Source organism: Heterodontus francisci, chromosome 1 (assembly GCF_036365525.1).
Source record: "Heterodontus francisci isolate sHetFra1 chromosome 1, sHetFra1.hap1, whole genome shotgun sequence".
Classification (NCBI taxonomy): domain Eukaryota; kingdom Metazoa; phylum Chordata; class Chondrichthyes; order Heterodontiformes; family Heterodontidae; genus Heterodontus; species Heterodontus francisci.
Window position 1 is genome coordinate 255,998,869 of NC_090371.1, and position 27,027 is coordinate 256,025,895.

At 43.5% G+C, this 27,027-nt stretch overlaps 1 protein-coding gene across 12 annotated transcripts in view; it reads left to right on the forward strand.

Moving 5' to 3' along the window:
* rnf150a (ring finger protein 150a) overlaps positions 1-27,027 on the forward strand; it is a 155,694-nt gene that overhangs the window by 105,391 nt on the left and 23,276 nt on the right. For 3 of the 12 annotated variants that reach the window (XR_010976067.1, XM_068043310.1, XM_068043354.1), the window contains exons 3-7: positions 804-875; positions 7,009-7,091; positions 9,985-10,081; positions 19,213-19,423; positions 20,153-20,345. Coding sequence is in view for 9 of the 12 variants with exons in the window: in XM_068043310.1 (XP_067899411.1) it covers positions 804-875; positions 7,009-7,091; positions 9,985-10,081; positions 19,213-19,423; positions 20,153-20,345 (656 nt within the window). In the remaining 3 variants the exon portion in view is untranslated. Of the gene's footprint in view, positions 1-803; positions 876-7,008; positions 7,092-9,984; positions 10,082-19,212; positions 19,424-20,152; positions 21,969-27,027 lie in introns of those variants that run through there. The other 9 variants (XR_010976078.1, XM_068043371.1, XR_010976068.1 and 6 more) reach the window with 7 other exon arrangements.

The window sequence follows — 27,027 nt, forward strand, 5'->3', positions numbered from 1 at the left end:
CGCTTGTTGTAGAGATGCGAAGTATTCTGGATAGATGTAATTCTGTCAGGAGTGATCTCTCTCTTTCTCTCGTTCTCTCTCTCTCTGTCCCCCTTTCTCTGCCCCCTCGTTCTCTATGTGCCCCTTCCCCCCCTCTCTCTCCGTCTCCCTTTCCCTCTCTCTCTCCGTCCCCCTTTCCCTCTTTCTCTGTCCCCCTTTCTCTCTCTCTCTCTCTCTCTCTCTCTCTCTCTCTGACAGTTGCAGAGAGTGGGAATATTCAGCAGTTAGTTGATCAGTTTTTTTTCAATCTCAAGTCAGTTTCACAGCTGACAGATCCTGACATCGGGAACAACAGTTTCTGAACTTCAGACGGATTCGGGTTTTTCCGGAAGACTTTTAAAAAACCCCGAATCTGTCCAAAGTTCAGAAACTGCTGTTCCAGATGTCAGGATCCGTCAGCTGTGAAACTGACTTGCGGTCTTTTTTAAAAGCTGGGCTCACAATGCAGAGTTTCTCATCTCCAATCACAGACCCCCGGCGAGGTTGAGGAACGGCCCGGGTACAGTTTACAGCCACGGGCCAGATGAAAACCTTTGGCGGGCCGGATGTTGGACAACCTTGAGTTAGAGCAATGGAGAGTTAGGTCAGGGAGGTGGGGGGATGGTGGTAGAGCTCAATGAGTGATGCAGTATACTGTGTTGATTTTACAAATCTAACTGTCCAGTTTAATGAATGTTGAATCACAGTATATAATAGCATTTTCTTGACATATTATTTCACTTGCTGTTCCTGTTGTAATAAATAGAACTTTTTTGGTTTGCTAGCGCCGTCTTGGAGATGCTGCTAAAAAAGCCATTGGTAAACTCCAAATTAGAACAATCAAGAAAGGTGATAAGGTAATCATTTTTTAAAAATTCTCTCTCTCAATTTTGCTTGCTTTTCTTCTTGATAACACTGTATAACATAGTTTTCACATGTTACAATGACAGTGCTAACAGAATTAACCAGCAACACTACCTCTAGGGCAATTGGGGATGGACAATAAATGCTGACCTTGCCAGTGATACTCACATCCCATGAACGAATAAAAAAAAAATGCCTTGAATAATGGCAGCCCAGCCACATCTCCCCAGTTTTTTTTTTTCCATGGAAAACTCAACTTTGCCAGTGCAGTGGCCCTGATTTTGGACTGTTCAGAATCCAGGAGCAAAAGACAGATTTTCTGTGTGGCCCTTCAAATGGGGATACAATATTCCATTGCTGGTAGTTGCCTACTATCTCTAATCCATTTAGACTAAAGAAAATTAGGAAAATTGCAGCCTTTTCATTGCGTTATGCCTAACTGTATTTTTCCCTACCTCATATTGTTTCAACTTGTCTAGTAGATCCTCATTAGTGCTGTCACCACTTCAGTTTCTCCTTTAGCTGAAAAGGTGTAATCTCCTCAGTTAGTTTCTGTGCTGCTCTGTGATAAACCAACCAAAGATTTACTTTTATGTTGCAAGACCAGTCTCTCTCTCAATTTTTTCAACAACAACTTGTATTTATATAGCACCTTGAACATAGTAAAAGTCCCAAGGCACTTCACAGGAGTGTTATAAAGCAAAATTAGACACCGAGCCACTAAGGCAGTATTAGGGCAAATGGCCAAAAGCTTGGTCAAAGAGGTAGGTTTTAAGGAGCATCTTAAAAGAAGAAAGAGAGTTAGTGAGTCAGAGGTTTAGGGAAGCAGTTCCAGAGCTTAGGACCTAGGCAGCTGAAGGGACAGCCACCAATGGTGGAGCAATTAAAGTTTATGGATACTGAAGAGGCCAGAATTAGATGAGTGTCGATATCTCAGATGGTTATGGAGCTGGAGGAGGTTACAGAGAGAGAAAGAGGCAAGGCCATGGAGGAATTTGAAAACGAGGATAAGAATTTTAAAATCAAGGCATTGCTTGACTGGAAGCCGATGTAGGCCAGCAAACATAGAGGTGTAGGCGAACAGGTCTTGGTGCAAGTAAGGACACTAGCAGCAGAGTTTTGGATGACCTCAAGTTCACAGAGGGTAGATTGTGGGAATGCCAGCCTCGAGTGCATTGGAATAGTCAAGTCTAGAGGTAGCAAAGGGTATGAATGAGGATTTCAGCAGCAGATGACTGAGACATGGGCGGAGTTGGACAATGTTAAAGAGGTGGAAATAGGCAGTCTTTGTGATGACATGGATATGTGGTTGGAAGCACATTCCAGGGTCAAAAATGACACCAAGATTGTGAACAGTCTGGTTTAGTCTCAAACAGTTGCTAGGGCGAGGGATGAAGTATGTAGCGAGGGAACAGCATTTGGAGCAGGGACTGAAGACAATGGATTCAGTCTTCCTAATATTTAATTGGAGGAAACTTCTGCTCGTCAGTACTGGATGTCAGATAAACAGGCTAACAGTTTAGCAACAGCAGAGGAGTCAAGTGAGGTGGTGGTGAAGTAGAGTTTGGTGTTGTCAGCATACATGTGAAAACTAACACTGTGCTTTTGGATTATGTTGCCAAGGGGCAGCATGTAGACGCGAAATGGGAGGGGGCCAAAGATAGATTCTTGGGGGACTCTCTAGGAGCGGTGTGGGAGCGGGAAGAGAAGCCACTGCAAATGATACTCCGGCTATGAGTAGGTAGATAAGAATGGAACCAGGTGAGCGCAGTCCCATCCAGCTGGAGAACAGTGGAGATGTGTTGGAGGAAGATGGTCTGGTCAACCGTGTCATAGGCTGCAGACAGGTCAGGAAGGATGAGGAGGGATAGTTTACCTTTGTCACGGTCACACAGGATGTCATTTGTGACTTTGATAAGAGCCGTTTCAGTACTGTAGCAAGGACAGAAACCTGATTGGAGGGATTTAAATATGGAGTTCTGGAAAGATGGGCACGGATTTGGGAGGCAACAACATGTTCAAGAATTTAGGAAGAGGAAAGGGAGGTTGGAGATGGGGGCAGTAATTTCCCAGAATGGTAGGGTCAAGGGTTGTTTTTTTGACGAGATAGGTGATGACGGCAGATTTAATGGAAAGAGGGACAGCGCCTGAAGGGAGAGAACCATTAACTCATATCAGCTGACCTGGGTACCAAGAAGGGAAGTTGGGTGGTTAGCAGTTTAGTGGAAATAGGGTCAAGAGAGCAGGAGGCGGGTCTCCTGGACAAGATGAGCACAGAGAAGACATGAGGGGAGATAGGAGCGAACCTGGAGAAAGATGCGAGTTCAGGGCTAGGGCAGGGGGAAGCTGTAGCGGAAGTTTGGCCTGGTGGGCTACTGGAAGGGAGGGACACGGCAGAGGCAGCTGATCGGATGGTGTCAGCTGGAACAAAGTGAGACCAAAAGGTATAAAGTGCAGCGACAGAGCAGAGCAATACCAGCAGCGGGAACATAGCAAGACCAGGGGGGTATAAAGAGCAGCGGCAGAGCAGAGCGATACCAGCAGCAAGAACACAGCGAGATCGGTGGATATAAAGCGCAGTGGCAAAGCAGAGTGAGACCAGCAGCGGGAACACAGTGAGAGCATAAAGAGCTGGGGGTTCAGAGTGGAGTGACCGCGTTTGAGAAAAAGAGAAAGAAAAGAAATTGAAGTGTGACATCACAGGAAAGCAGTTAAGTGATTGGTTGGTGAGTATTTATTTACTCTCTAAACTAGGATATTTGTTCAAACTAGGAGCATAGAAACTAAAATTTTCAATTAGGATAAAAATATCAGTAAGTACATTAATAAGAGTATTAGTGCAGAGCAGGTCTAGAGGCATTGATTAAAATTAATAGTTTAAACAAAGTACTAACTAGAGTGTAAAAGAGAGAATAAAGGCTGTTTTAGATTTGATTGAATAATTAGTAAAAAAGAAACTAAAAACAAAAGCCAATTTGATAATTTATCATAATTAAAATCAGTGCTCAATCAGTCAATCAGAGCTAGGGTATAAAGTTAAAAATTAAATAATAGATAGTAATACTAAAGAAGTCTGAATTTTTCAGTAAATTAAAATCAGTTAAGTAAAAAACACTTCAGTTATCCTCCCTGTAAAATAAAGTGATGCCAGCCCAAGAGAAGCAGCTGATTGGAGTGTAGCTGGTGAGTTTTTTAAAAGTTAAGTAGTACGTTTAATAGTCCAATAAATAGACGCATGCAGGGCAGCTCGGACCCTTGGGGTGCACATCCTGTTTCATGTGGGAACTCCAGGACGCTTCTCATGTCTTAGATAACCAGACGTACAGAAGTGTTGTCCGCTACAGCAGCTCAAGCTCCAAGTTTCGGAGCTTCAGCAACAGCTGGTATCACTGCGCGCATCTGCGAGGTTGAATGTTTTGTGAATAACATGTATATAGATGTGGTTGACCCGCAGCTTAAAGATATGCAGGGAGAGAGGGAATGGATGATTGCCAGGCAGTCAAGAAGGACCAGGCAGGTAGTGTAGGAGTCCCCTGAATGTATCTCACTCTCCAACCAGTATTCCATTCTGAATATTGGTGAGAGTGATGGTTCATCTGGGGTATACAGCCAGAGCCCAGTCCACAGCTGGCTCAGCTGTACTGCAGTCAGGAGGAAGATGAAAAACAATAATGAAAGGGGATTCATCAGTTAGGGGAACAGATAGGTGTTTCTGTGGCCACAGACATGAATCCAGGATGGTATGTTGCCTCCCTGGTGTCAGGGTCAAAGATGTCACTGAGCAGCTGCAGAGAAGTCAGAGGGGGGAGGTTGAACAGCTAGCAGTGGTGGTCCATATTGGTACCGACGACATAGGTAGAAAGAGGGATGAGGCCCTGCAGGTACCCCCTAGGGAGCTAGGAAAGAAACTAGCAAGCAGATAGTAATGTCCGGATTATTCCTAGTACCATGCGCAAGTGAGTATAGAAATAGGAGGATAGAACAGACGAATGCGTGGCTGGAGAGATGGTGCAGGAGGAAGGGCTTTAGATTCCTGGGACATTGGGACTGGTTCTGGAAGAGATGGGATCTGTACAGGCTGGATGGGTTGCACCTGAACAGAGCTGGGACCAATGTCCTTGTGGGATGATCTGCTAGTCATATTGGGGAGAGTTTAAACTAACTTGGCAGGGGTTTGGGAACCAGGAGGTAATATTAGAGAGGAAAACCAAGGTACACAGCAAATTGGGAGATATATGTAGCACCAAAGTAGGAAATAATAAGGTATTAGGTGGGGTCAAAGTACAGAAAGTCCTCATCAGGGAACTCCTCTTTGCTGACGATGCTGCTTTAACATCTCATACTGAAGAGTGCCTGCAGAGTCTCATCGACAGGTTTGCGGCTGCCTGCAATGAATTTGGCCTAACCATCAGCCTCAAGAAAACGAACATCATGGGGCAGGACGTCAGAAATGCTCCATCCATCAATATTGGCGACCATGCTCTGGAAGTGGTTCAAGAGTTCACCTACCTAGGCTCAACTATCACCAGTAACCTGTCTCTAGATGCAGAAATCAACAAGCGCATGGGAAAGGCTTCCACTGCTATGTCCAGACTGGCCAAGAGAGTGTGGGATAATGGCGCGCTGACGCAGAACACAAATGTCCGAGTGTACCTCAGTACCTTGCTCTATGACAGCGAGGCCTGGACAACGTATGTCAGCCAAGAGCGACGTCTCAATTCATTCCATCTTCGCTGCCTCCGGAGAATACTTGGCATCAGGTGGCAGGACCGTATCTCCAACACAGAAGTTCTCGAGGCGGCCAACATCCCCAGCTTGTACACCCTACTGAGTCAGCGGCGCTTGAGATGGCTTGGCCATGTGAGCCGCATGGAAGATGGCAGGATCCCCAAGGACACATTGTACAGCGAGCTCGCCACTGGTATCAGACCCACCGGCCGTCCATGTCTCCGCTTTAAAGACGTCTGCAAACGCGACATGAAGTCCTGTGCCATTGATCAGAAGTCGTGGGAGTCAGTTGCCAGCGTTCGCCAGAGCTGGCGGGCAGCCATAAAGGTGGGGCTAAAGTGTGGCGAGTCGAAGAGACTTAGCAGTTGGCAGGAAAAAAGACAGAGGTGCAAGGGGAGAGCCAACTGTGTAACAGCCCCGACAAACAAATTTTTCTGCAGCACCTGTGGAAGAGCCTGTCACTCTAGAATTGGCCTTTTTAGTCACTCCAGGCGCTGCTCTACACACCACTGACCACCTCCAGGCGCTTACCCACTGTCTCTCGAGATAAGGAGGCCAAAGAACAGGTGGGGTCAGAGTAAGAAGGAATATAATGAGATCTAAATTAGGTTTGCTGCGCGTGTATGTGAATGGGTGGAGTGTGGTAAATAAGGTTGGTGAGCTGCAGGTGCAACATGGTTAGGATCTAGAATGCACTGCCTGCGAGTGTGGTGGAGACAGATTCAATCAAGGCCTTCAAAAGAGAATTTGATAATTATCTGAAGAGAAAAAATTTGCAGGGCTACGGGGAAAAAGCGAGGTAGTAAACTAGGTGAGTTTCTCTTGCAGAGAGCTGGCATTGACATGATGGGCCGAATGGCCCCCTTTTGTACTGTAACCATTCTATGATCTTAGTGACAAAGAAGGCCATGAACTCCTCACACTTATTGTTGGAGATGAGAGTAGAGGAGACTCAGGAGGGGTGTTGAAGAAGGCAGTTGGCAGTAGAGAAAAGAAATTGGGGGTTGTCTTTGCATTCCAGGATGATTCTGGAATAATGAGCAGTTTTAGTATAGAAGAACAGGACCCAGTAGTGCTTTATGCTTTTGTCTTCTCTTTGCCCTGCGAAACCTTAATCTACTATCCCAAATTACTTCATTTATTCGCGTGGCTAAGACGCAGTAGAATTCTAGTTAGACCCAAAGGATGTGCTTCAAATTAACCACCTCTGTTTGAGATTTTAACTTTGCTACTCATTATATTCCAGATTTCACTGTATAATGCTTTATATGTTTTATATTTGTGTGTTTTCTAACAATAGAAGTAAGCAACCAGTAAATCACCCACATGGATTACTGAGAACAGTGTGGCTGTGCACAGTTTTAACTCTGTCCCTTTCATGCTTTTGTACCCCTCTAGGAAACTGAGTCAGACTTTGATAATTGTGCTGTTTGTATTGAAGGCTACAAGCCAAATGATGTAGTGCGAATTTTACCATGCCGGTAAGTTGCCTTGGTAAATACTGCTTTGTTTGCACTGTTGCTCCATGTGAGGTAGTATGGAATATTGTGATTTATATTAATCTGCAGGAACCTGTGGTTCTACCATTCAACTGCCCACATAGATTAGCATCATCAAAACATGATTACATAAAAATCTCTTCTCCATATCATTTATGAATATTACGGGACCAAAAATGGCTCCTTCAGAGTTTCACTGGTTAGTCATATCTGATACTTTCTGATCTCTAACCCAAATCAATTCTGGTAACCGCCACCCCCAAAATTGTATTCATTGAATGATTATATCCAGTAATTTCGGTTTCATATTGGGAATTCCAGTAGGCTTATGATGCATGAATTATTTATCTACTCAAAATCTATGGTCTCTGAACTTATAACATCTGTGCACTGGATGAACATAGATAGCACCTCATAAAATGCTCTTCGGCATTTTCTTCACTACATATGTTAAGTTAATTAGTTGATAATTTCCAGCTTTTATATCTCAGTTCTTTTCTGACTATTTGTGATGTCAAGTTATTATCTTCCAGTACTTGGCAATAGGTCCTGTAATTGTGAATCTTCTATTATATTAAAATGGATGTCATCCATTTTTTTCCACTTATTTCCATAAAAGTTGTAGGATGTATTCCAGCTGTTGCAGGTGCCTTGTAGATGTTTTATTCCTTGGGCTTCTTTATAATGCATACTTTAGTGATGTCTACACATAAGTTATGATTTTCTGAGCCAGATTACTGGACCTGGAATCTGTCCACAAATTGATTTGAAGGACTGGCTAGATTGAAAAAGCTGAATTTGTGCCTCCTGTTGTTGTGGGATTGCAACTTTACATTGTACACTGGCTGAGAAAGAAAGGATAGTAAATTATGATTCTTGTAAAGGCAATTTTAGTCTACACTGAAAAGATGAAAAAATTGAATAGTTTACTCAGGCATGCTCATTTTGAACAATGTGCAGCTGTGTTTGGAAATCAGACTAGTAACATTACATCTGGAAACAGCATTTCTTGTATATTTGTCACATTTTGGAAATATTCCACATTAGTGTGATGATTCTATGTGGTATGCAGTTTTGCTGCCAAACTTTCCACAGAATCATGGTTCCTTTTTTAAAAGAGTATATTTTTCAAGCAAAATATAAATGAACTGGACATAATGTTATCAATATATTGCAAATATATAACTGTAATGTTATGTGTAAAATATGAAACTAATTTTCTAAACTTTTATTTGGACATTATAAATGCTTTAGTTGTGTCTTCTCATACTACCCAATTCCAGATTATTTGACATATCCTCTGAATTTTCTTATTTCCTGTAATAGACGGTTTGCTCTAGTTGTTAACATTCCTCGGCTAACTGAAAGATTCGGTGCAAAATTATATGAATAGATAAATATGCAATGAATCAGAAAGTAGGTTAGATTAAGGGATATGGGGCAAAGATGGTTATATGGAGTTAACTCATAGATCCGGCATGATCTAAGTGAATGGTAGAACAGACTCAAGGGATTAAATTGCCCATTCCTGTTGCTATGTTCCTAGATAAATTTGTGTGGAGCAATAGGAAAGATTTTTAATTGCCATGAACTGTGGGTCTGGGGAGGGTAGGTAGTTGAAACAATTGATCATTGGATCGTGAGCACGACCCAGGCCCAATTCTGGGCTTGATTGAGGCGTGATGTCTGATGCCACTCCCCCACCACCAGATATCCAACCTCGGATGACCAACACACCTCTCTTGGCCTCTGATATTCAACTGACTACCACCCCTTCCCCCCCCACCTCTCCCCTCCTCCCTCCCGACCCACCAATTCATGCCTGACTCACTTCTGCTCCACTCCCCAGCTGCCTACCTGCCCAACATTCAGCCAGCCTCTCTAACTGGCTGGCAGTAGCCAGGAAACCAAGTCAAAAAACTTAAATTGGGCTTTTCTGCTAGATTCAGCAGCATCTCTGAGAATCCATACTTCTGGGTTTCTCGTCTACTAAATCTTCCAAGTCCACCCCGATCCCCACTTCACTTATTGCAGCCATATTTTTCAACAGAATTGTAACCTATTTAAGCCATTGGGTGTTCTTTTGGTGATGTAACCGATGGAGGAAGATTGATATGTTTGGAGTTTTCAAAGGAAAAGTGCACAATATATTTTTAAAGAGTTAAAGTTTCACTAAGTTACAATGCATAGTTTTCAATACATGTTGTCTGATGCTAGCAAATTTCATTATGTAGGTACTGCAATTTATTTCAACTGAAATTGACTCCTTTGTGGTAAATCTGAAGACTCCTGGCTCCATCTAAACATGGATTCATTTGGGGTCAAATGATTTTTCCTTATTAAATGAGTAAGGACAAAGTTAAGGCCACCTTCCAATTGGCCTTTTCTCTATTGATATTGGTAGCTGAGGCAACAAAAGAAAAGCTTCAACTGACTTGTAGCATTATGAAGCCTATTGATGTAACTTTCTAGTTCCTGTGCTTGAGATAATGAATAAATATAAATTTTAAGTGCATGCCATTAGTGACTCTTGTTGACCACCACTACAAGGCAAACATATTGCCACTGATGGAAGTACTGCTCAGATTCTACTTCATGAAGAAAATTAAGATTATCTCATTCCTATTTCGCCAATGGCAAACAAGCAAAACTGGAGCAAATGTAGGTAGAAATTTATGGAGCAGTGTTGACTCTGAATTTATCAGTTGCAAATGAGACATTCTAAATATATATGTACGGCATTAGCTTTCAGCCTACAGCCTTTAGTCTGTTTAGTTTAGCCTGTAATAGTTGTTTTAACTTAGCTTTTAACTTAGCTTTTAACTTCAAATTGTACTGTGATGGTTGACTGAAGTTTGTATCTTGTGTGCTGCAGACACCTTTTCCATAAGACATGTGTGGATCCATGGCTACTAGATCATCGCACATGTCCAATGTGCAAAATGAACATTCTGAAAGCACTAGGAATTCCGGTAGGATGCGCAGATGTTATCAACTAAATCAATTATATTGTACTGATCAGGATTTCTTCCTTCATTTCTGTTTGTGTGGCTTTTTGAAGCATGTTTATATTTGACAAATATTTGTGTGTATGTATATATACATATAAGTAATGGTGTGTATATTAAGTATTTGTCTTAATGTAATTAGTATCTCCATTTTAATGGTGGTTGCAAGGTGGCCAAGTTATTGGAGGTGGTGACCTTTTGATTTGCTTGTTTAGATTGTGTTCAAAAATTAAAATATTTTCTATTTTAACACTGTGAAACTAGTTTCTAAAAATGCACAAGGCTCCAATTGAAAATCATAAATATTTGATACCAGGCTTATCAAATTTGATATTTTTATATTATTGGATTTCAACATTATTTTCAATATATCAACCAAATATTATGTTGTGAAGAAACCAAAGAATTTAGTATGGATCTCTGAAATTCTAAGATGTAAATACTTGTATTCTGTGCTGTTCCAGATATACCTCTGATCATTGGATTTTTGCTATTTTTGCAGGGCAAAGATTTCTGATTTTTTAATAGGTCCAATCCATCACATTACTGCATTTTCAATATTGTAGAAAAATAAAGACTTAATACCTATCTAAGCACTAGCAATTTCCAAGTCCCTGGCAGTGTGGCCCAATCTCAAATTCTTTTAATAGTTCGGATTGCCTCAGCAATAGAATGATTTTTTTTAGTTCCTCACTCTCTTGTCTTCATAGTACTAATGCAGGGGCTAAATATTGAATAATGTCACTCCAGAGCAGACTGATCTTCTTCTGTGCCTTCAGTAAGAACAAGCAGGGAATAAAAGCTACTGTACTTACTTCTAACCTACCCCCTCCCCCAAACTCACCACCCCACAAAGGAAAATAGAAGTTATTTTAATTTTGTTCATCTGGCCTTACTTAATGCCCATGAGCCTGCCTGGGAATGCAAAAACTTGAGAAATCCTTTGCACATTTCATTCCGATATTTTACAGGTTTATATCAGATCTGGAGCAATCTGTTCTTCTGGCATTTTGGATACTGCAATATATTGGCTAATGTGACTCTTCCTCATTCAACAACTACAATTTGCCTTCACACAGTTCTTTAACCTTTAAAAATAAATTCCCAAAATATTTCACAAATAGACATCACGAAAATGGCTTCCAAGCTAGGAAGGAAGAGATTATGAGAGTTACTGAAGGCTAGATCAGAGAGATGAGTTTCCAGGAGGTTTTTATAAGTGGAGATAGAGGTGCAGATGTGAATTTAGGTAACAATTTCCAAAGACAGGACTGATATTCAAAAAAAGGGAGAGGGATAAGGCCTGTAAATACAGGCTAGTCAACTTAACATTGGTGGTGGGAAAACTTCTGGCGACTACAATCCAGGACAAAATTAATTGCCACTTCGAAGAACATGGCAGTCAACACAGATTTGTTAAAGGCAATCATGTCTGACAAAGGCATTTGACAAAGTGTCATGTGTTATGATCAGGTGAGGAGGGGTTGAATGGTTCCCCTTTTTTTCCTCGCTCCTTGTTTGACTGCAACAGGTTTACTTCCTATTTGAAAAGGATATACTTGCCAATTCAGTGAATGTTTAACTGTTTTGTGGTGTGATCATAAAAAGAACCATTCGGACAGGTTTTCTTGCATTTAACAAAGAAAGAGGTTAGCTTTATTATACTTAAACTGATCTAAGTAAAATAATAAAATACGCTCCAACTTTCTCTCACACACACACACACACACACACACAAATAGGTTACAGAGTGAAGAAGGATAGATTGGTCAGCTTAGAGTCCAGAGAAATAAAAGGGGCATACCGTCTGTGGAGGTTGGTGAGTCGGCTGGCTTCAAGCTGAATTTGGTGGTCGTGCAACTTTATTTTGGTGATCCTGAGGTTTCCAATTTGAAGATGTGGATGGCTGATTTGGTTGTTTTCCTGGAGACAGCAGTGCGGGCTTGATTTCCTTCAAGGAGTCTTTGTCAGGAGTAGGGGTGTCCTTGGGTGGTCACGGTCAGCAAACAGGGTTCGAAGCTTGCAAGGTGGGTTGGAGAGAGAGAAAGGAAGGAGGGACCCTACTCAGGTCTTCTCTGGTTAGCGCCTGGCTGCTTGTCTCCTTACTTCATAGAAAACAGAAGCTTAAGCACATGAAGGGTGGGCCTGTCACATGGCCATCACCCAGTGATTCAAGCATGGTCGTTACTAGTGTATTCCCTCTTGCAACTTAATTAGTCCAGGTATAGAAATCCCCTTCTCACAGCTTGGGTCCCACTGTTCAAGTGATTAGGTTTGATTGATTCATCTCTATCTTTTTCCTCGGATGGTGATGGCAAACACGAGGGGACATAGCTTTAAGTTGAGGGGTGATAGATATAGGACAGATGTCAGAGGTAGTTTCTTTACTCAGAGAGTAGTAGGGGCGTGGAACGCCCTGCCTGCAACAGTAGTAGACTCGCCAACTAAGGGCATTTAAGTGGTCATTGGATAGACATATGGATGAAAATGGAATAGTGTAGGTCAGATGGTTTCACAGGTCGGCGCAACATCGAGGGCTGAAGGGCCTGTACTGCGCTGTAATGTTCTAATTCTAATTCTATCAGATGAATACCTCAGTTGATGGCCTTGATGCCTTGCTAATAGGAACAGGATATGTGGTTCACTCAGATTCCCCAGGTCATTGTCCTTGATGGGTCTTTGCCAACATGCTGATTCCATCTCAATGGATTGGAATGTGGAAGGTATAGTGATGCAAATTGGAGTAGCCACCTTTAGCTGCAAGCATCGAGTCACCTCTGTTTTATTTTAAATTCAAGTCAGGCTTCCAGCAGGTGGATTAAAAATCATCATTAGACATAAAGCACTTTTTCGTGAAACATGTAATAGACTTGCTAGCAAAATTGAAGTCAATACAAGATAAAAGGGGATATGACATTAGCTAAGAGAATAAAAGCAGAAGGTGGTGGTTTATCAGACTAGAGGGAAGTATACAGTGGTGTCCCCCAGGGTTGGTATTAGAACCACAACTCTTTTTGATATATACTAATTAAATGACCTGGACTTAGGCATAGGGGTCATAATTTCAAAGTTTGCAGATGATACAAAACTGGGAAAAGTAGTTAACAGTGAGGAGGATAGTAACGGACTTCAGAAGTACATAGACAGAGTGGTGAAATGGGCAGACATTTGGCCAATGAAATTTAATGCAGAGAAGAGTTAAGTGATGCATTTCCAAAGGAGGTATGAGGAGTGGCGATATAAACTAAATGGTGCAATTTTAAAGGGGGTGCAGGAACAGAGGGACCTGAGGGTTCACGTACACAAATCTTTGAAGGTAGCAGGAAAGTTGATGAGGCTGTTAAAAAGCCACATAGGATCTTGGGTTTTATAAGTAGAGGCATAGGGCTGAATTTTAACTTTCAGACCCGTTCGAAGGTGTGAGGCTGCCAGCAAATTGTGAACCTGGACATTTCAGCAGCGCGCTTGTCAGTGGCTTTTGAACCCAGCCACAGTATTTGCATCTGACTTCTGGGCTTTCCTGCCAGTTAGAGCTGGCAGGCATGATGGCGACCTACCTCATCCTCTTTCAGTTCCATTATTTAATGGGACTTTGCGAGGATCAGATATGAATGATTGCAGATGTGTGTGGACAAAATCAGAACCTACACAGATGGAGGCTCAACATGGTAAGGCTGACCCACGCTTCAGTGATGCATTATTGGACATGGTGCTATAGGTTGTAGGGATCCACAGGGAGATTCTGTTCCCCCATGGACAGGAGGAAGAAGGCAGCCACCGGAAACAAGGGGGCATGGTTGGAAGTGGCAGAGGAGGTCAGCATCAGAGTATGGTGCCTCGCTTCAGGATGCAGTGCCGCTAGAGGTTTAATAAGCTGATCAGGGCAGGAAAGATGAGTGGCACGACAGATTTAAGTATAAAGCCCCTTGCTGTGCCTTCCCAAGTCTTTTCCTGCACATCACCCCTTGTATCAACACACCTTGTAGGTGCACCCACCCCTCTCTGTCAGGCACCTCCTCACATCCTCATCTGACCAGCCACCATTGACATGCACCCTCATCATACTGTATGTTCCGTCATTTAACACCCTCTCTGCACTAACGCTTTATCTTTCATCACACCATTAACACACTCATTGCCTTTGCTCCATGACCTTCTTGTCAGTTATTCTCTGTGACCCTCTGTCCCATTTGTTCTCTTTTGCCCCGCCCCCACTTTATTTGCTGAAAACCTATTGCATTTCTAACCTTTGCCAGTTCTTTATTTTATTTATTTTTTATTTAGAGAAACAGCACTGAAACAGGCCCTTCAGCCCACTGAGTCTGTGCCGACCAACAACCACCCATTTATACTAATCCTACATTAATCCCATATTCCCTACTACATCCCCACCATTCTCCTACCACCTACCTACACTAGGGGCAATTTACAATGGCCAATTTACCTACCACCCTGCAAGTCTTTGGCTGTGGGAGGAAACCGGAGCCTGGCAGAAACCCACGCAGTCACAGGGAGAACTTGCAAACTCCGCACAGGCAGTACCCAGAACTGAACCCGGGTCGCTGGAGCTGTGAGGCTGCGGTGCTAACCACTGCGCCACTGTGCCGCCCTGGTCACTGACCCGAAAGGTCACTGACCAGAAACATTAACTCTGCTTCTCTCTCCACAGATGCTGCCAGACCTGCTGAGTATTTCCAGCATTTTTTGTTTTTTATCTCAGGAATGTTCTTGCTTGGACTATGCAGGGTCTGGGCTCGTCTATCTTTTCCACTTTGGACAAAATGAATAAGGACTTCAGTCAAATCATGAATGTCCTAAAGTCAGCTTGCTCATATGAGTTTGAATACTGAGCCACAGCTTGGTTGGAGGGACTGTCTTGCAATAGGAATAGAACATGATGCTATTTCTCTGGACACTGGTGACCCCCTATTGCCCTATTGCCAGAAAGCCAGCAGGAAAGGTCTGCCCAGGTGTGAAGTTGCTGCAATATCTGGCCCAAGTTCCTAGTGGGTGCTGGTTGCAAGAATCTCGAACCATTGAGCCACAGTAAACTCCTATGGCGGAGCACCTCGTAGAAGCGCTAGAGTAGGTAATGTTACATGACATGAATATCAGTGTCAGTCTTTAGGTAGATGCTGTTTATTTGAGAGTAGAATGGCTGAGAGATTTTGGACATGGTTGTTAAGACAAGGGAGAAAGGATTGTTAAATTGATGTGCTTTTTAATGAACCTCTGTCAAAAAAGCTTTGGCATGTGTTGGACTCCTTCTGTTTCTTCACTATCCAGTAGTTCCTTGTACCCAAGCAGTTCGTGTGTCATTTGTTGTGCAAGGCAAAGAGTAGGGATAAATGATTGATGCAATATGAAAGTAACATGGCAGGTACCAAGAAAGCAGGCACAGACCTGATGCACTGATCATGATGGCACACAGGTTGCACATGAATAAATGTTGAAGCCCTTGCGATTCGCAGAGGCAGAAGGATTGTGTGAAGGAGCTAACAGGGTGCAGTCAGTGACTCCTTGGACTTAGGGGAAGCCTGTAATCATGTGAATCCCAGAGCCTTGATCTGTTGCTTCCAGATATCCAGGGGAAAATTATGAACGTTTTTCTGCCTGCAAGTAGGGCATCAGCCACGTGCTTACTGCAAGCAAGAACTGCAGACTAACTGATTTGCTGATATCCCCTGTGACAGTCTGGAAGGAGCCAGAGGGAAAGAGGTTAAGGGTTGTAGTGACCTGGAGTGCAACAAGCGATGCTTTGCTAACTCTGGCACTTAGTTGCACGTCTTCTCGTAGGATACAGCATTACTCTGTCACAGCCTTGCTAAAGAAATGAAACCTTCATATATGCTGCTTCTTGGATAAATACTGGTCTGTATGGTGCAGCTGCACATCAAGTGCTGTATTTACTCACTAAACTATCACATGACAGATGTTGCTTCTGTCCTAATTACATGGATCTGAATATCCCTCACTATCAACCAGCAAAATAAGTGGAAAATCATAGCCAAGTCCAAAAACAGATAACGGTTGGCTGTATCTCTGTATATTTTACAGAATCATATACTGTGGAGTATACATTCCAGAAGACATGTAACACATGTCATGTTTCAAAGTATGTTGACAAACAGCTCAAATCTTTATTTTCATGGTTCATTGTTATTTCAACCCCTGTTCGGCAATTTTGTAATACAACAGGTGTATAAAAAGGCATTTATTTATGGTATATTATTAAACAAAAGAAGACTGATAAGTACAATAGCAACAAAGTCAGTAATGTGTAAGGGTTAAGCCTAATCACTCGTTAAATCTAATCTCCTGTTGGGCTTTTGCCATGTCTTCATTTTGGCTATGAATGGAAATAAGCGCAAACTTCATAGTTTAGAACATGTCAGAATGTCAGTGAAAGCAAGATATATTCACCACAGCTTACATAATGAACTGTGGCATAAGTGGCATCTTTTGCAAATAGTTGGAGGGGGAGGGATTGATAAATTGGTTGCATAATTATCATGGCTGTGAGTGCATGCGCAGATGACTACTGGCAACACCTATGCAGTCATATCCAGCTGGCCTCTGACACAGGAAATATCAGAGGGATGTATGATGGCATTAAGAGAGCTTTTGGGCAAACTGTCAAGAAGATTGCCCCCCTCAAATCTAAATCAGGGGACACAATCACTGACCAACGCAAGCAAATGGACCGCTGGGTGGAACACTACCTAGAACTGTACTCCAGGGAAAATGTTGTCACTGAGATTGCCCTCAATGCAACCCTGTCTCTGACAATCATGGATGAGCTGGACGTACAGCCAACAAAATCGGAACTCAGTGATGCCATTGATCCTCTAGCCAACGGAAAAGCCCCTAGGAAGGACGGCATTACCCCTGAAATCATCATGAGTGCCAAGCCTGCTATACTTTCAGCTCTGCATGAACTGCTTTGCCTGTGCTGGGATGAGGGAGCAGTACCACAGGACATGCGCGATGCCAATATCATCACCCTCTATAAGAACAAGGGTGACCGCGGTGACTGCAACAACTACCGTGGAATCTCCCTGCTCAGCATAGTGGGGAAGGTCTTCGGCTCGAGTCATTTTAAACAGGCTCCAGAAGCTGGCTGAGCGTGTCTATCCTGAGGCACAGTGTGGCTTTCGAGCAGAGAGATCCACCATTGACATGCTGTTCTCCCTTCGCCAGCTACAGGAGAAATGCCATGAACAACAGATGCCCCTCTACATTGCTTTCATTGATCTCACCAAAGCCTTTGAACTCGTCAGCAGACGTGGTCTCTTCAGACTACTAGAAAAGATTGGATGTCCACTAAAGCTACTAAGTATCATCACCTCATTCCATGACAATATGAAAGGCACAATTCAGCATAGCCGTGCCTCATCAGACCCCTTTCCAATCATGAGTGGCGTGAAACAGGACTGTGTTCTTGCACCTACACTGTTTGGGATCTTCTTCTCCCTGCTGCTCTCACATGCATTCAAGTCCTCAGAAGAAGGAATTTTCCTCCACACAAGATCATGTGGCAGGTTGTTCAACCTTGCCCGTCTAAAAGCGAAGACCAAAGTACGGAAAGTCCTCATCAGGGAACTCCTCTTTGCCTACGATGCTGCATTAACATCTCACACTGAAGAGTGTCTGCAGGGACTCATCGTCAGGTTTGCGGCTGCCTGCAATGAATTTGGCCTAACCATCAGCCTCAAGAAAACGAACATCATGGGACAGGACATCAGAAATGCCCCATCTATCAATATCGGCGACCACACTCTGGAAGTGGTTCAAGAGTTCACCTACCTAGGCTCAACTATCACCTGTCTCTCGATGCAGAATTAAACAAGCGCATGGGAAAGGCTTCCTCTGCTATGTCCAGACTGGCCAAGAGAGTGTGGGAAAATGGCGCACTGACACGGAACACAAAAGTCCAAGTGTATCAAGCCTGTGTCCTCAGAACCTTGCTCTACAGCAGCGAAGCCTGGACAACGTATGTCAGCCAAGAGCGTCGTCTCAATTCATTCCATCTTTGCTGCCTCCGGAGAATCCTTGGCATCAGGTGGCAGGACCGTATCTCCAACACAGAAGCCCTCGAGGCGGCCAACATCCCCAGCATATACACCCTACTAAGCCAGCGGCTCCTGAGATGGCTTGGCCATGTGAGCCGCATGGAAGATGGCAGGATCCCCAAGGACACATTGTACAGCGAGCTTGTCACTGGTACTAGACCCACCGTCCATCCATGGCTCCGCTTTAAAGACGTCTGCAAACGCGACATGAAGTCCTGTGACATTGATCACAAGTCATGGGAGTCAGTTGCCAGCGATCGCCAGAGCTGGCGGGCAACCATAAAGGCGGGGCTAAAGCGTGGGGAGTTGAAGAGACTTAGCAGTTGGCAGGAAAAAAGACAGAAGCGCAAGGAGAGAGCCAACTATCTAACAGCCCTGACAACCAATTTTATCTGCAGCACCTGTGGAAGAGTGTGTCACTCTAGAATTGGCCTTTATAGCCGCTCCAGGCGCTGCTGCACAAACCACTGACCACCTCCAGGCATTTACCCATTTCCTCTCGAGACAAGGAGGCCAAAGAAGAAGAAGAGTGCATGGTACATTTAAATTGGTTAGCTTGTAACTTCTATTGATTGGTAACATTGTAGTTGCTAAGGGAAAATTTGAAGCAGGATTTTCTATAATGTTTCTGAAAGAGAAACATCTGTTGGAGTTTAAACATTCAGTCTGGTCTGTTGGCATCCATATAAGGAATGGAAATATTTGCAAAAATTGTTTTTGATTAGTGTTATCTCCTGGGCTGAAAAATGCAGACAAATATTGTAAACTCTGTTTTATTTATTTTGTTGAATACTTCACTCTATATTTGTCACATCTATTACACTTTTGTATCTTTGGCCCCCTGACAATAGCCATTCAAACTTTCCAATTTCCCTCTTCAATCAATGGTTAATCCTTGTTAAGTGAAGATTATTATGTGAAATTGCAATAAGAAATAGATATGCAGCTGTATGTTTATTTTTTTTATTTAGCAGGAAATGAGAAAACTTCTTTAACTTCTAACTTTTGTCCTTTTTCTTATAGCCAAATGCGGATTGTGCAGACGATGTAACAACTGATTTTGAAGGATCCATAGCGGGGCCACCAACTAATCAGATTACAGGTGCTAGTGATGTGACAGTGAATGAAAGTTCTGTTGGCCTTGATCCTGCTGTTCGAACTATTGGCCTTTCACAGATCATTCAGGACAATGATGCTCTTCAAGTTGAAGAGGTTAATATTACTACTAGCAACAGTAAGTTTGACTTAGATTCTGTTGCCATTCTTGTCACATACTGCAATATATTTAGAGATAGGGAAAGAAATGAATTGCACCACTGGGTTGGTCTTGCCTCTAAAATTTATGAAGAATAAATGTAATTTGATTTGTCTATGTTAATGTATTTTCAGTTTCCCACAATTTAGAATCAGCTAATGATTTTGTAAAACACAATTCTAATGCATTTCTCAATCCCCTATACACCACTGTAAAGCACTAGCATTCATTCACATTCCCTGGGAAAGAATTGCACAAGGAATAACAGGAATTGCTGGACAGAAAAAGATCAAAGTCCAGCAAGTTTGCTTTCTGCCATCCTGGTAATTGCGTGATAAATTAATATCAGAGTTGTTAACTAATCATATCAATCGATCTCTATCAACAAACTCTACAGCATGAGGAAAAACTCAATGATGGAGAGCTTTGGGAACCATAAGTCCAAAGTCACCTTTTTCCTCCCAAGCATGGTACACTTACCACAAGTCTCAAATTATTCATATACTGCATCCCAAAATGTTATTTTCTGAAGGAAATATATCGACAACCCTTCCTTTAAGATTTTTTGAGACATCAAAATGAGTCCCACGTCACCAACCCAGTCTCTGTACAGTATTAAAGGATGTGACCAATGCTAGAGAGTCAGTTGTTTTTCCCAAGTGTTTCTCTGGGGGAAAGAAAGAATTTCCCTATTTGTACTCTTCACAGGGTTGGAGGGGTTGGATGGATATGAGCGTTGTGAGTGGAGGGTGCTTAGAAGAATGGAAGAGACCCCACAAAATCTTTCTTCTCCAAGTTACGCCCCTCATACACCGTTGGAAACTGATCAGGAGGAGGAGGGCTGGTCCTTGTGGGGAAATGAAGAGATTGTTACTCTCAACCATTTGGGAGAAACGATTAGGTATGCAGCAATACATTATATAGTATGGCATCTCCTGTCTGTGTAGTGAAATCGGCACAGTAATCCTAGTAACACCATCAGTCAAAAATCCACTTGGGGAAGAAAAGGTATTTTCAAGCACCACCTGGAGCATTTATAATTATTTAATACTTTTGTCCTAACATTTTTGCCTTGCTCCTGAAAAGAATCATAATGGACCATAGTAGATTTGAAACCTCAATGCATTGAACTATTTTGATTCGATCTGTACATTAGCAATACTGGTGTTTAGATGTATAAATATCTTTTTCTCTCCAATTGAGATAATGGTTTAGAATAACTTTATTTCTCGAACTAAATTAGTATACTATATAAAGGGCAACCTCATGCCCATCACCCTGCATGTTGTAAAACTGCTTAGCTCACATCTAAGCTCAAGTGTGTCTGAAAGTCTCAAACACTACCACCGGGAATTTCCTTGAAGCTCCTCCCAATCAGTTGCTGTAACTTTGACACAAGATCAGTAGAAACCCCAGGTAGATGCGTAAACAAATGGATAGTGTTTCTGCTGTATTTATGGTTGCTGATCAGGAGAATCCCCCAAGGAAATTCCTGCTGTATATATGTATAGGTAAGTATATACTACCAATGTTGTAAACTTGACTTACAATTATTTTTGTTTAAGGTGGTCATTTTTACTTACACGGTTAAGTTTTGTTTAATCCATTCTTAAATACATTAACATTTGGCCGTGCTGTACCTAAGGGCTTTATAAAAAATGGCAGTTAGGTAAACCAAATTTCCAACTTACCCTTGTACAATAAAAACTGTTTTTGACTTGAATTATATTACTTTGTGATGTAAAGACTACGAATTACCATCACAATGTATGCTTTAAATGAAAGGCATGAATCTTGTCCAGCATCTTCTATATACCTTATAGTTTATTTTGTCGTTGTATTACCAGTGTTTGGTTCTTGATTGAGTGTCGGAGCAATGAATTTCTCTGATGTTAATAATTACAAATTTGTCACTCCAATAACGAGATGTATTTAATTGACAGGAAATTTGACCAAGGCTATTAGCCCTCAGCTCGTTTTTCCTTTTTATCATAGGTAAGCTGTAAGTCATACCAGCACCCATAAGTATGAACATATATGGTTTGAGAGCAACTGAGAAAAGAAAAGATGGGTAATGTTAAGTGTGCAAACTTTACATCAGCTCTAGCAAATGGGGTCTCTACTGAAACACTGACCTATCTTTACCCCTTTCAGTTGCTGATGTGCCTGCAATGCATTTCCAGCATTTGTGTTGTTTGATTTCCAGCACTTGGCAGTTTTTTTTATCAATACTGATGTATATGATCTGAAGAGCTGTTAAATTGTGAATCCAGTTTTACATGTAATTAGAATAGTATAGGCAGTTAGTATGAGCTTTATGTTTGTGCTTCTGTGGTTGTGGCAAAAGCAAAGCTTTCATTCTGTGTGAAGTAGAAAATAGCTTGTGTGTTTTTTATACATTGTAAAGACCTCTGTAGAGACTGCTAACTTTAGAACAAGAGATATGAACTTCCTAGTGACCGATTAAAGAATTACACAAGATTTCACGTTTTAAGAATTTTATTGCAACAAAACTAAAAATCCACATTAACTAAACTGTATTTAGTAGGTAGCTAATACACTAAATTGCAGAGAAAGGTTATTAACGCACTTGAAAACCCCACACCACATTTATAAATTACACTGTGTTCTCAGCGAGAAGGGTTTCTTTGCAGTTAAAATTCCCAAACTCGTCCAGCTTTTTTTTAGTCATTCGTGGGATGTGGGCGTTGCTGGCTAAGCCAGCATTTATTGCCCATTCCTAATTGCCCTTGAGAAGGTGGTGGTGAGCTGCCTTCTTGAACCGCTACAATCCTTGGGGTGTTGGTACACCAACAGTGCTGTTAGGAAGGGAGTTCCAGGAATTTGACCCAGTGACAATGAAGGAATGGCGAAATAGTTCCAAGTCAGGATGGTGTGTGGCTTGGAGGGGATCTTGCAGGTGGAGGTGTTTCCATGCATCTGCTGCCCTTGTCCTTCTAGGTGGTAGAGGTCGTGGGTTTGGAAGGTGCTGTCGAAGGAGCCTTGTTGAGTTGCTGCAGTGCATTTTGTAGAAGGTACACACTGCTGCCACTGGTGAAGGGAGCGAATGTTGAAGGTGGTGGATGGGGTGTCAATCAGGCGGGCTGCTTTGTCCTGGATGGTATCGAGCTTCTAGAGTGTTGTTGGACCTGCACCCATCCAGGCGTGGAGAGTATTCTGTCACACTCCTGACTTGTGCCTTGTGGAGAGGCATTGAAGATACAGGTGGTGAGTTACTCACTGCAGAATTCCCAGCCTCTGACCTGATGTTGTAGCCGCAGCATTTATGTAGCTGGTCCAGTTCAGTTCCTGTTCAATGTTAACCCCCAGATGTTGATAGTGGGAGTATCAGCAATGGCAATGCCATTGAACAGCAAGGGGAGATGGTTAGATTCTCTCTTGTTTGAGATGGTCATTGCTTGGCACTTGTGTGGTGTGAATGTTACTTGCCACTTATCAGCCTAAGCCTGGATGTTGTCCAGGTCTTGCTGCGTCTGGACATGGGCTGCTTCTGTACCTGAGGTGTCGCAAATGGTGCTGAACGTTGTGCAATCATCAGCGGACATCCCCACTTCTGACCTTATGATGGAGGACAGGCCATTAATGAAGCAGCTAAAGATGCTTGGGCCTAGGTCATACCCTTAGGAACTCCTGCAGTGATGTCCTGGGGCTGAGATGATTGACCTCCAACAACCACAACCATCTTTCTTTGTGCTAGGTATGACTCCAACCAGCGGAGAGTTTTCCTGCTGATTCCTATAGACTACAGTTTTGCTAGGGCTCCTTCATGCCATTTTTGGTCAAATGCTGCCTTGATGTCGAGGGCAGTCACTCACCTCACCTCTGGAGTTCAACTCTTTTGTCCATGTTTGGACCAAAGCTTTAATGAGATCAAGAGCTGAGTGGAATCCAAACTGAGCGTTAGTGAGCAGGTTATTGCTGAGCAAGTGCCGCTTGATAGCACCGTTGATGACGCCTTCCATCACTCGCTGATGATTGAGAGTAGACGGATGGGGCGGTAATTGGCCAGGTTGGATTTGTCCTGCTTTTTGTGGACAGGACATACCTGGGCAATTTTCCACATTGCCAGGCAGATGCCGGTGTTGTCGCTGTACTGGAACAGCTTGTCTAGGGGTGTGGCTAGTTCTGAAGCACAAGTCTTCAGTACAATTGCCGGAATGTTGTCAGGGCCCATAGCCTTTGCGTATCCAGTGTCTTCGGCCGTTTCTTGATATCACGTGGAGTGAATTGGATTGGCTGAGGACTGGGGACCTCAGGAGGAGGCCGAAATGGATCATCCACTCAGCACTTTTGGCTGAAGATGGATGCAAATGCTTCAGCCTTGTATTTTGCACTGATGTGCTGGGCTCCCCCATCATTAAGGATGGAGATATTTGTGGAGCCTCCTCCTTATGTCAGTTGTTTAATTGTCCACCACCATTCCCGACTGGATGTCGCAGGACTGCAGAACTTAGATCTGATCGGTTGGTTGTGGGATTGCTTAGCACAGTCTATTGCATGCTGCCTCCGCTGTTTGGCATGCAAGTAGTCCTGTGTTGTAGCTTCACCAGGCTGACACTTCATTTTTAGGTATGCCTGGTGCTGCTCCTGGCATGCCCTCCTGCACTCTTCATTGAACTAGCATTGGTTCCTGGGCTTGATGTTAATGGTAGAGTAGAGGATATGCCGGGCCATGAGGTTACAGGTTGTGGTTGAATTCAATTCTGCTGCTGCTGATGGCCCACAGCACCTCATGGATGCCCAGTTTTGAGTTGCTAAATCTGTTCGAAATCTATCCTATTTAGCATGGTGATAGTGCCACACAACCCGATGGTGGGTATCTTCAATGTGAAGGCGGGGCTTCGACTCCACAAGGTCTTTGCAGTGGTCACACCTGCCACTACTGTCATGGGCAGATGCATCTGTGACAGGTAGATTGGTAAGGACGAGGTCAAGTAGGTTTTTCCCTCTTGTTGGTTTCCTCGCCACCTGCCGCAGATCTAGTCTAGCAACTATGTCCTTCAGGACTCGGCCATCTTCATCAGTTGCGGTGCTACCGACTCACTCTTGGTGATGGACATTGAGGTCCCCTACTCAGAGTACATTTTTGTGCCCTTGCTACCCTCAATGCTTCTTCCAATTGCTGTTCTACATGGGGAAGCACTGATTCATCAGCTGAGCAGGGTGCAGTAGGTGGTAATCAGCTGGAGATTTCCTTGTCCATATTTGACCTGATGCCATGAGACTTTATGGGGTCTGGAGTCAATATTGAGGACTCCCAGGGCAACTCCCTTCCGACTGTATAACAACTGTGCCACCATGCCACCACCTCTGGTGGGCCTGTCCTGACAGTAGGACAGGACATACCCAGGGATGGCGATGGTCATATGTGGGACATTGTCTGTAAGGTATGACTATGTCAGGCTGTTGCTTGACTAGTCTGTGGACAGCTGTCCCAATTTTGGCAAAAGCTCCCAGATGTTAGTGAGGAGGACTTTGCAGAGTCGACAGGGCTGGGTTTGTCGTTGTCATTTCTAGTGCCTAGGTCGAAGCCAGGAGGTTCTGTTTTCATTCCTTTTTTTAGACTGCGTAGAGGTTTGATACAACTGAATGGCTTGCTGGACATATCAGAGGGCATTTAAGAGTCAATCATATTGCTGTAGGTCTGGAGTCACATGTAGGCCAGACCGGGTAAGGATAGCAGAATTCCTTTCCTAAAGGACATTCATGAACCAGCTGGGTTTTTACAACAATCTCCAGTGGTTTTACGGTCGCGATTAGACTAGCTTTTAATTGCAGATTTATTCATTGAATTCAAATTTCACCATCTGCCGTGGTGGGATTCAAACCCATGTCCCCAGAGCATTAGCCTGGGCCTATGGATTGCTAGTCCTGTGACATTGCCACTATCCACCGCCTCCCTGTTGTAATGGATTGGATCTCCCAGTGTCCTTCTTAAATCCAATGTCCTCTTGGCTCACTTGTTCCGAGCACATTCGACTGGACTTCCATTCATAAGGCAATTACTGGTTACCCCGTTGGTCTTTTCTCCTCCGCAAACCTTGAGCCTTCAAACCGGGTTCAGATCTTAGCAGCCTTTTGCTGTATTGATGATCTGAGAGCAGCTGTTTCTTTCTCTGTCTTTAGGCTGCGCAACTCTGCTGGTCTTCCTTTCTTCCTGTCAGCTCCCAGACTTAGGAAAATCTCTCAAATTTATCCAGATCAGAAGTCAGTAGTCGTTTGCCTTTGACAATTTTGGGAGACCATGGGCTGGATTTTATAAGCTCGCCGCCAAAAATGGCGGCTTCAAAAATGGCGGCCCACCCGCGCAGGCTGCACGCCAAAGAGCCGCCACGATCTCAAGTGTGGCAGCTTAGTTAAGTAGCCAGGACGGGCCGCTAATTTGACCCCGACCACCTGTTCTTCCCCCCGGAACTGATAAACTTACCTCCCCCCCACCAGTGTTGCACGGGGATCCAAAGACGCAGGAGTGTCAGCACCGGGGCCAAAGATTGCAGCAGGCCATCAAGAGGCGATGTAAGTATATGTAAATTGATTTACTTGATTTGATCAACCGGGAGGATCGGGCGGGGCCCTGCCAGCAGCATGGTCTGTGGTGGGCCTCATCCAGGGCCATTTTCAGGTCCCCTCCCACCACCGATCCTGACTTCGAGGGCTCCTTAAAATCCAGCCCCATAAGTCCGACCCTAGCAAAACGACATGGGCCTTCCTTTGTTTCCAGGTGTCATCAATTGCAACTAAAATTTACATTTTTAGAGCCCCTGGCTCCCTGTTTACCATCTGAGAGTCTGGGAGAGTGAAACCTCTTGTCCTTTAGATGTTACAACCTTGCACCCTGCTTTCAAAAGGGTCTTTGATCTGGGTTCCTTGGTGTCATGGTAACCAAGATCCCTGGATCTCAGCTGTTTAGAAGGCGAAAGAAACAGTTTTTTGATCTATTGTTGAGCCAGGATGTGATAGCATTAATAGGTACATGTAACTAAGATGGCCAGCGCCTTCTCCTCCATGGGGTAAAACCATGCTTGTTCCTGCCAGTTAGATGCTGCTGCCTCTGGTCATGCATTGTTTGTCCTGCAAAAGAAAAGGATGTGTGCCAGTGAGGGTTGTGCAATTTGCTTGGTTGTTGTGGCTGTCTTGGTTGAATAGTGTGTGTAACTTGTGAGATGTGGGTGTGAGGCTTGCAGCAATGCTATGTGTGTGAGGTGAGGTGAAGTGTATGAATGTTAGGTATGAGGCCTGATTGATAGACAATTTTGATAGGTGAGTGATGGGGGTGTGATGATTTGAGCAGTGGCTAAGGCTACTGCTGCAGTTGGTACGGATTATGGCATTTGAAGATGCATTCACTAACCTTAATCACTCGTGAGCTCATTGAACGTTTTGCAGAACTGCATCCAGCTCCTCAGAGCTTGACTCCTGGCACTGATCTCCTTGGCTATCTGTTCCCACTGCCTCTTTCCCCCCTGTGATTACAGGACATCACTCTTCCTTTCCACTCTCTCTGCCAAGACTCCCAGTACAACATCTAAACGCTTGGAGCCCACTCTTTCCCTGTTGTGCCT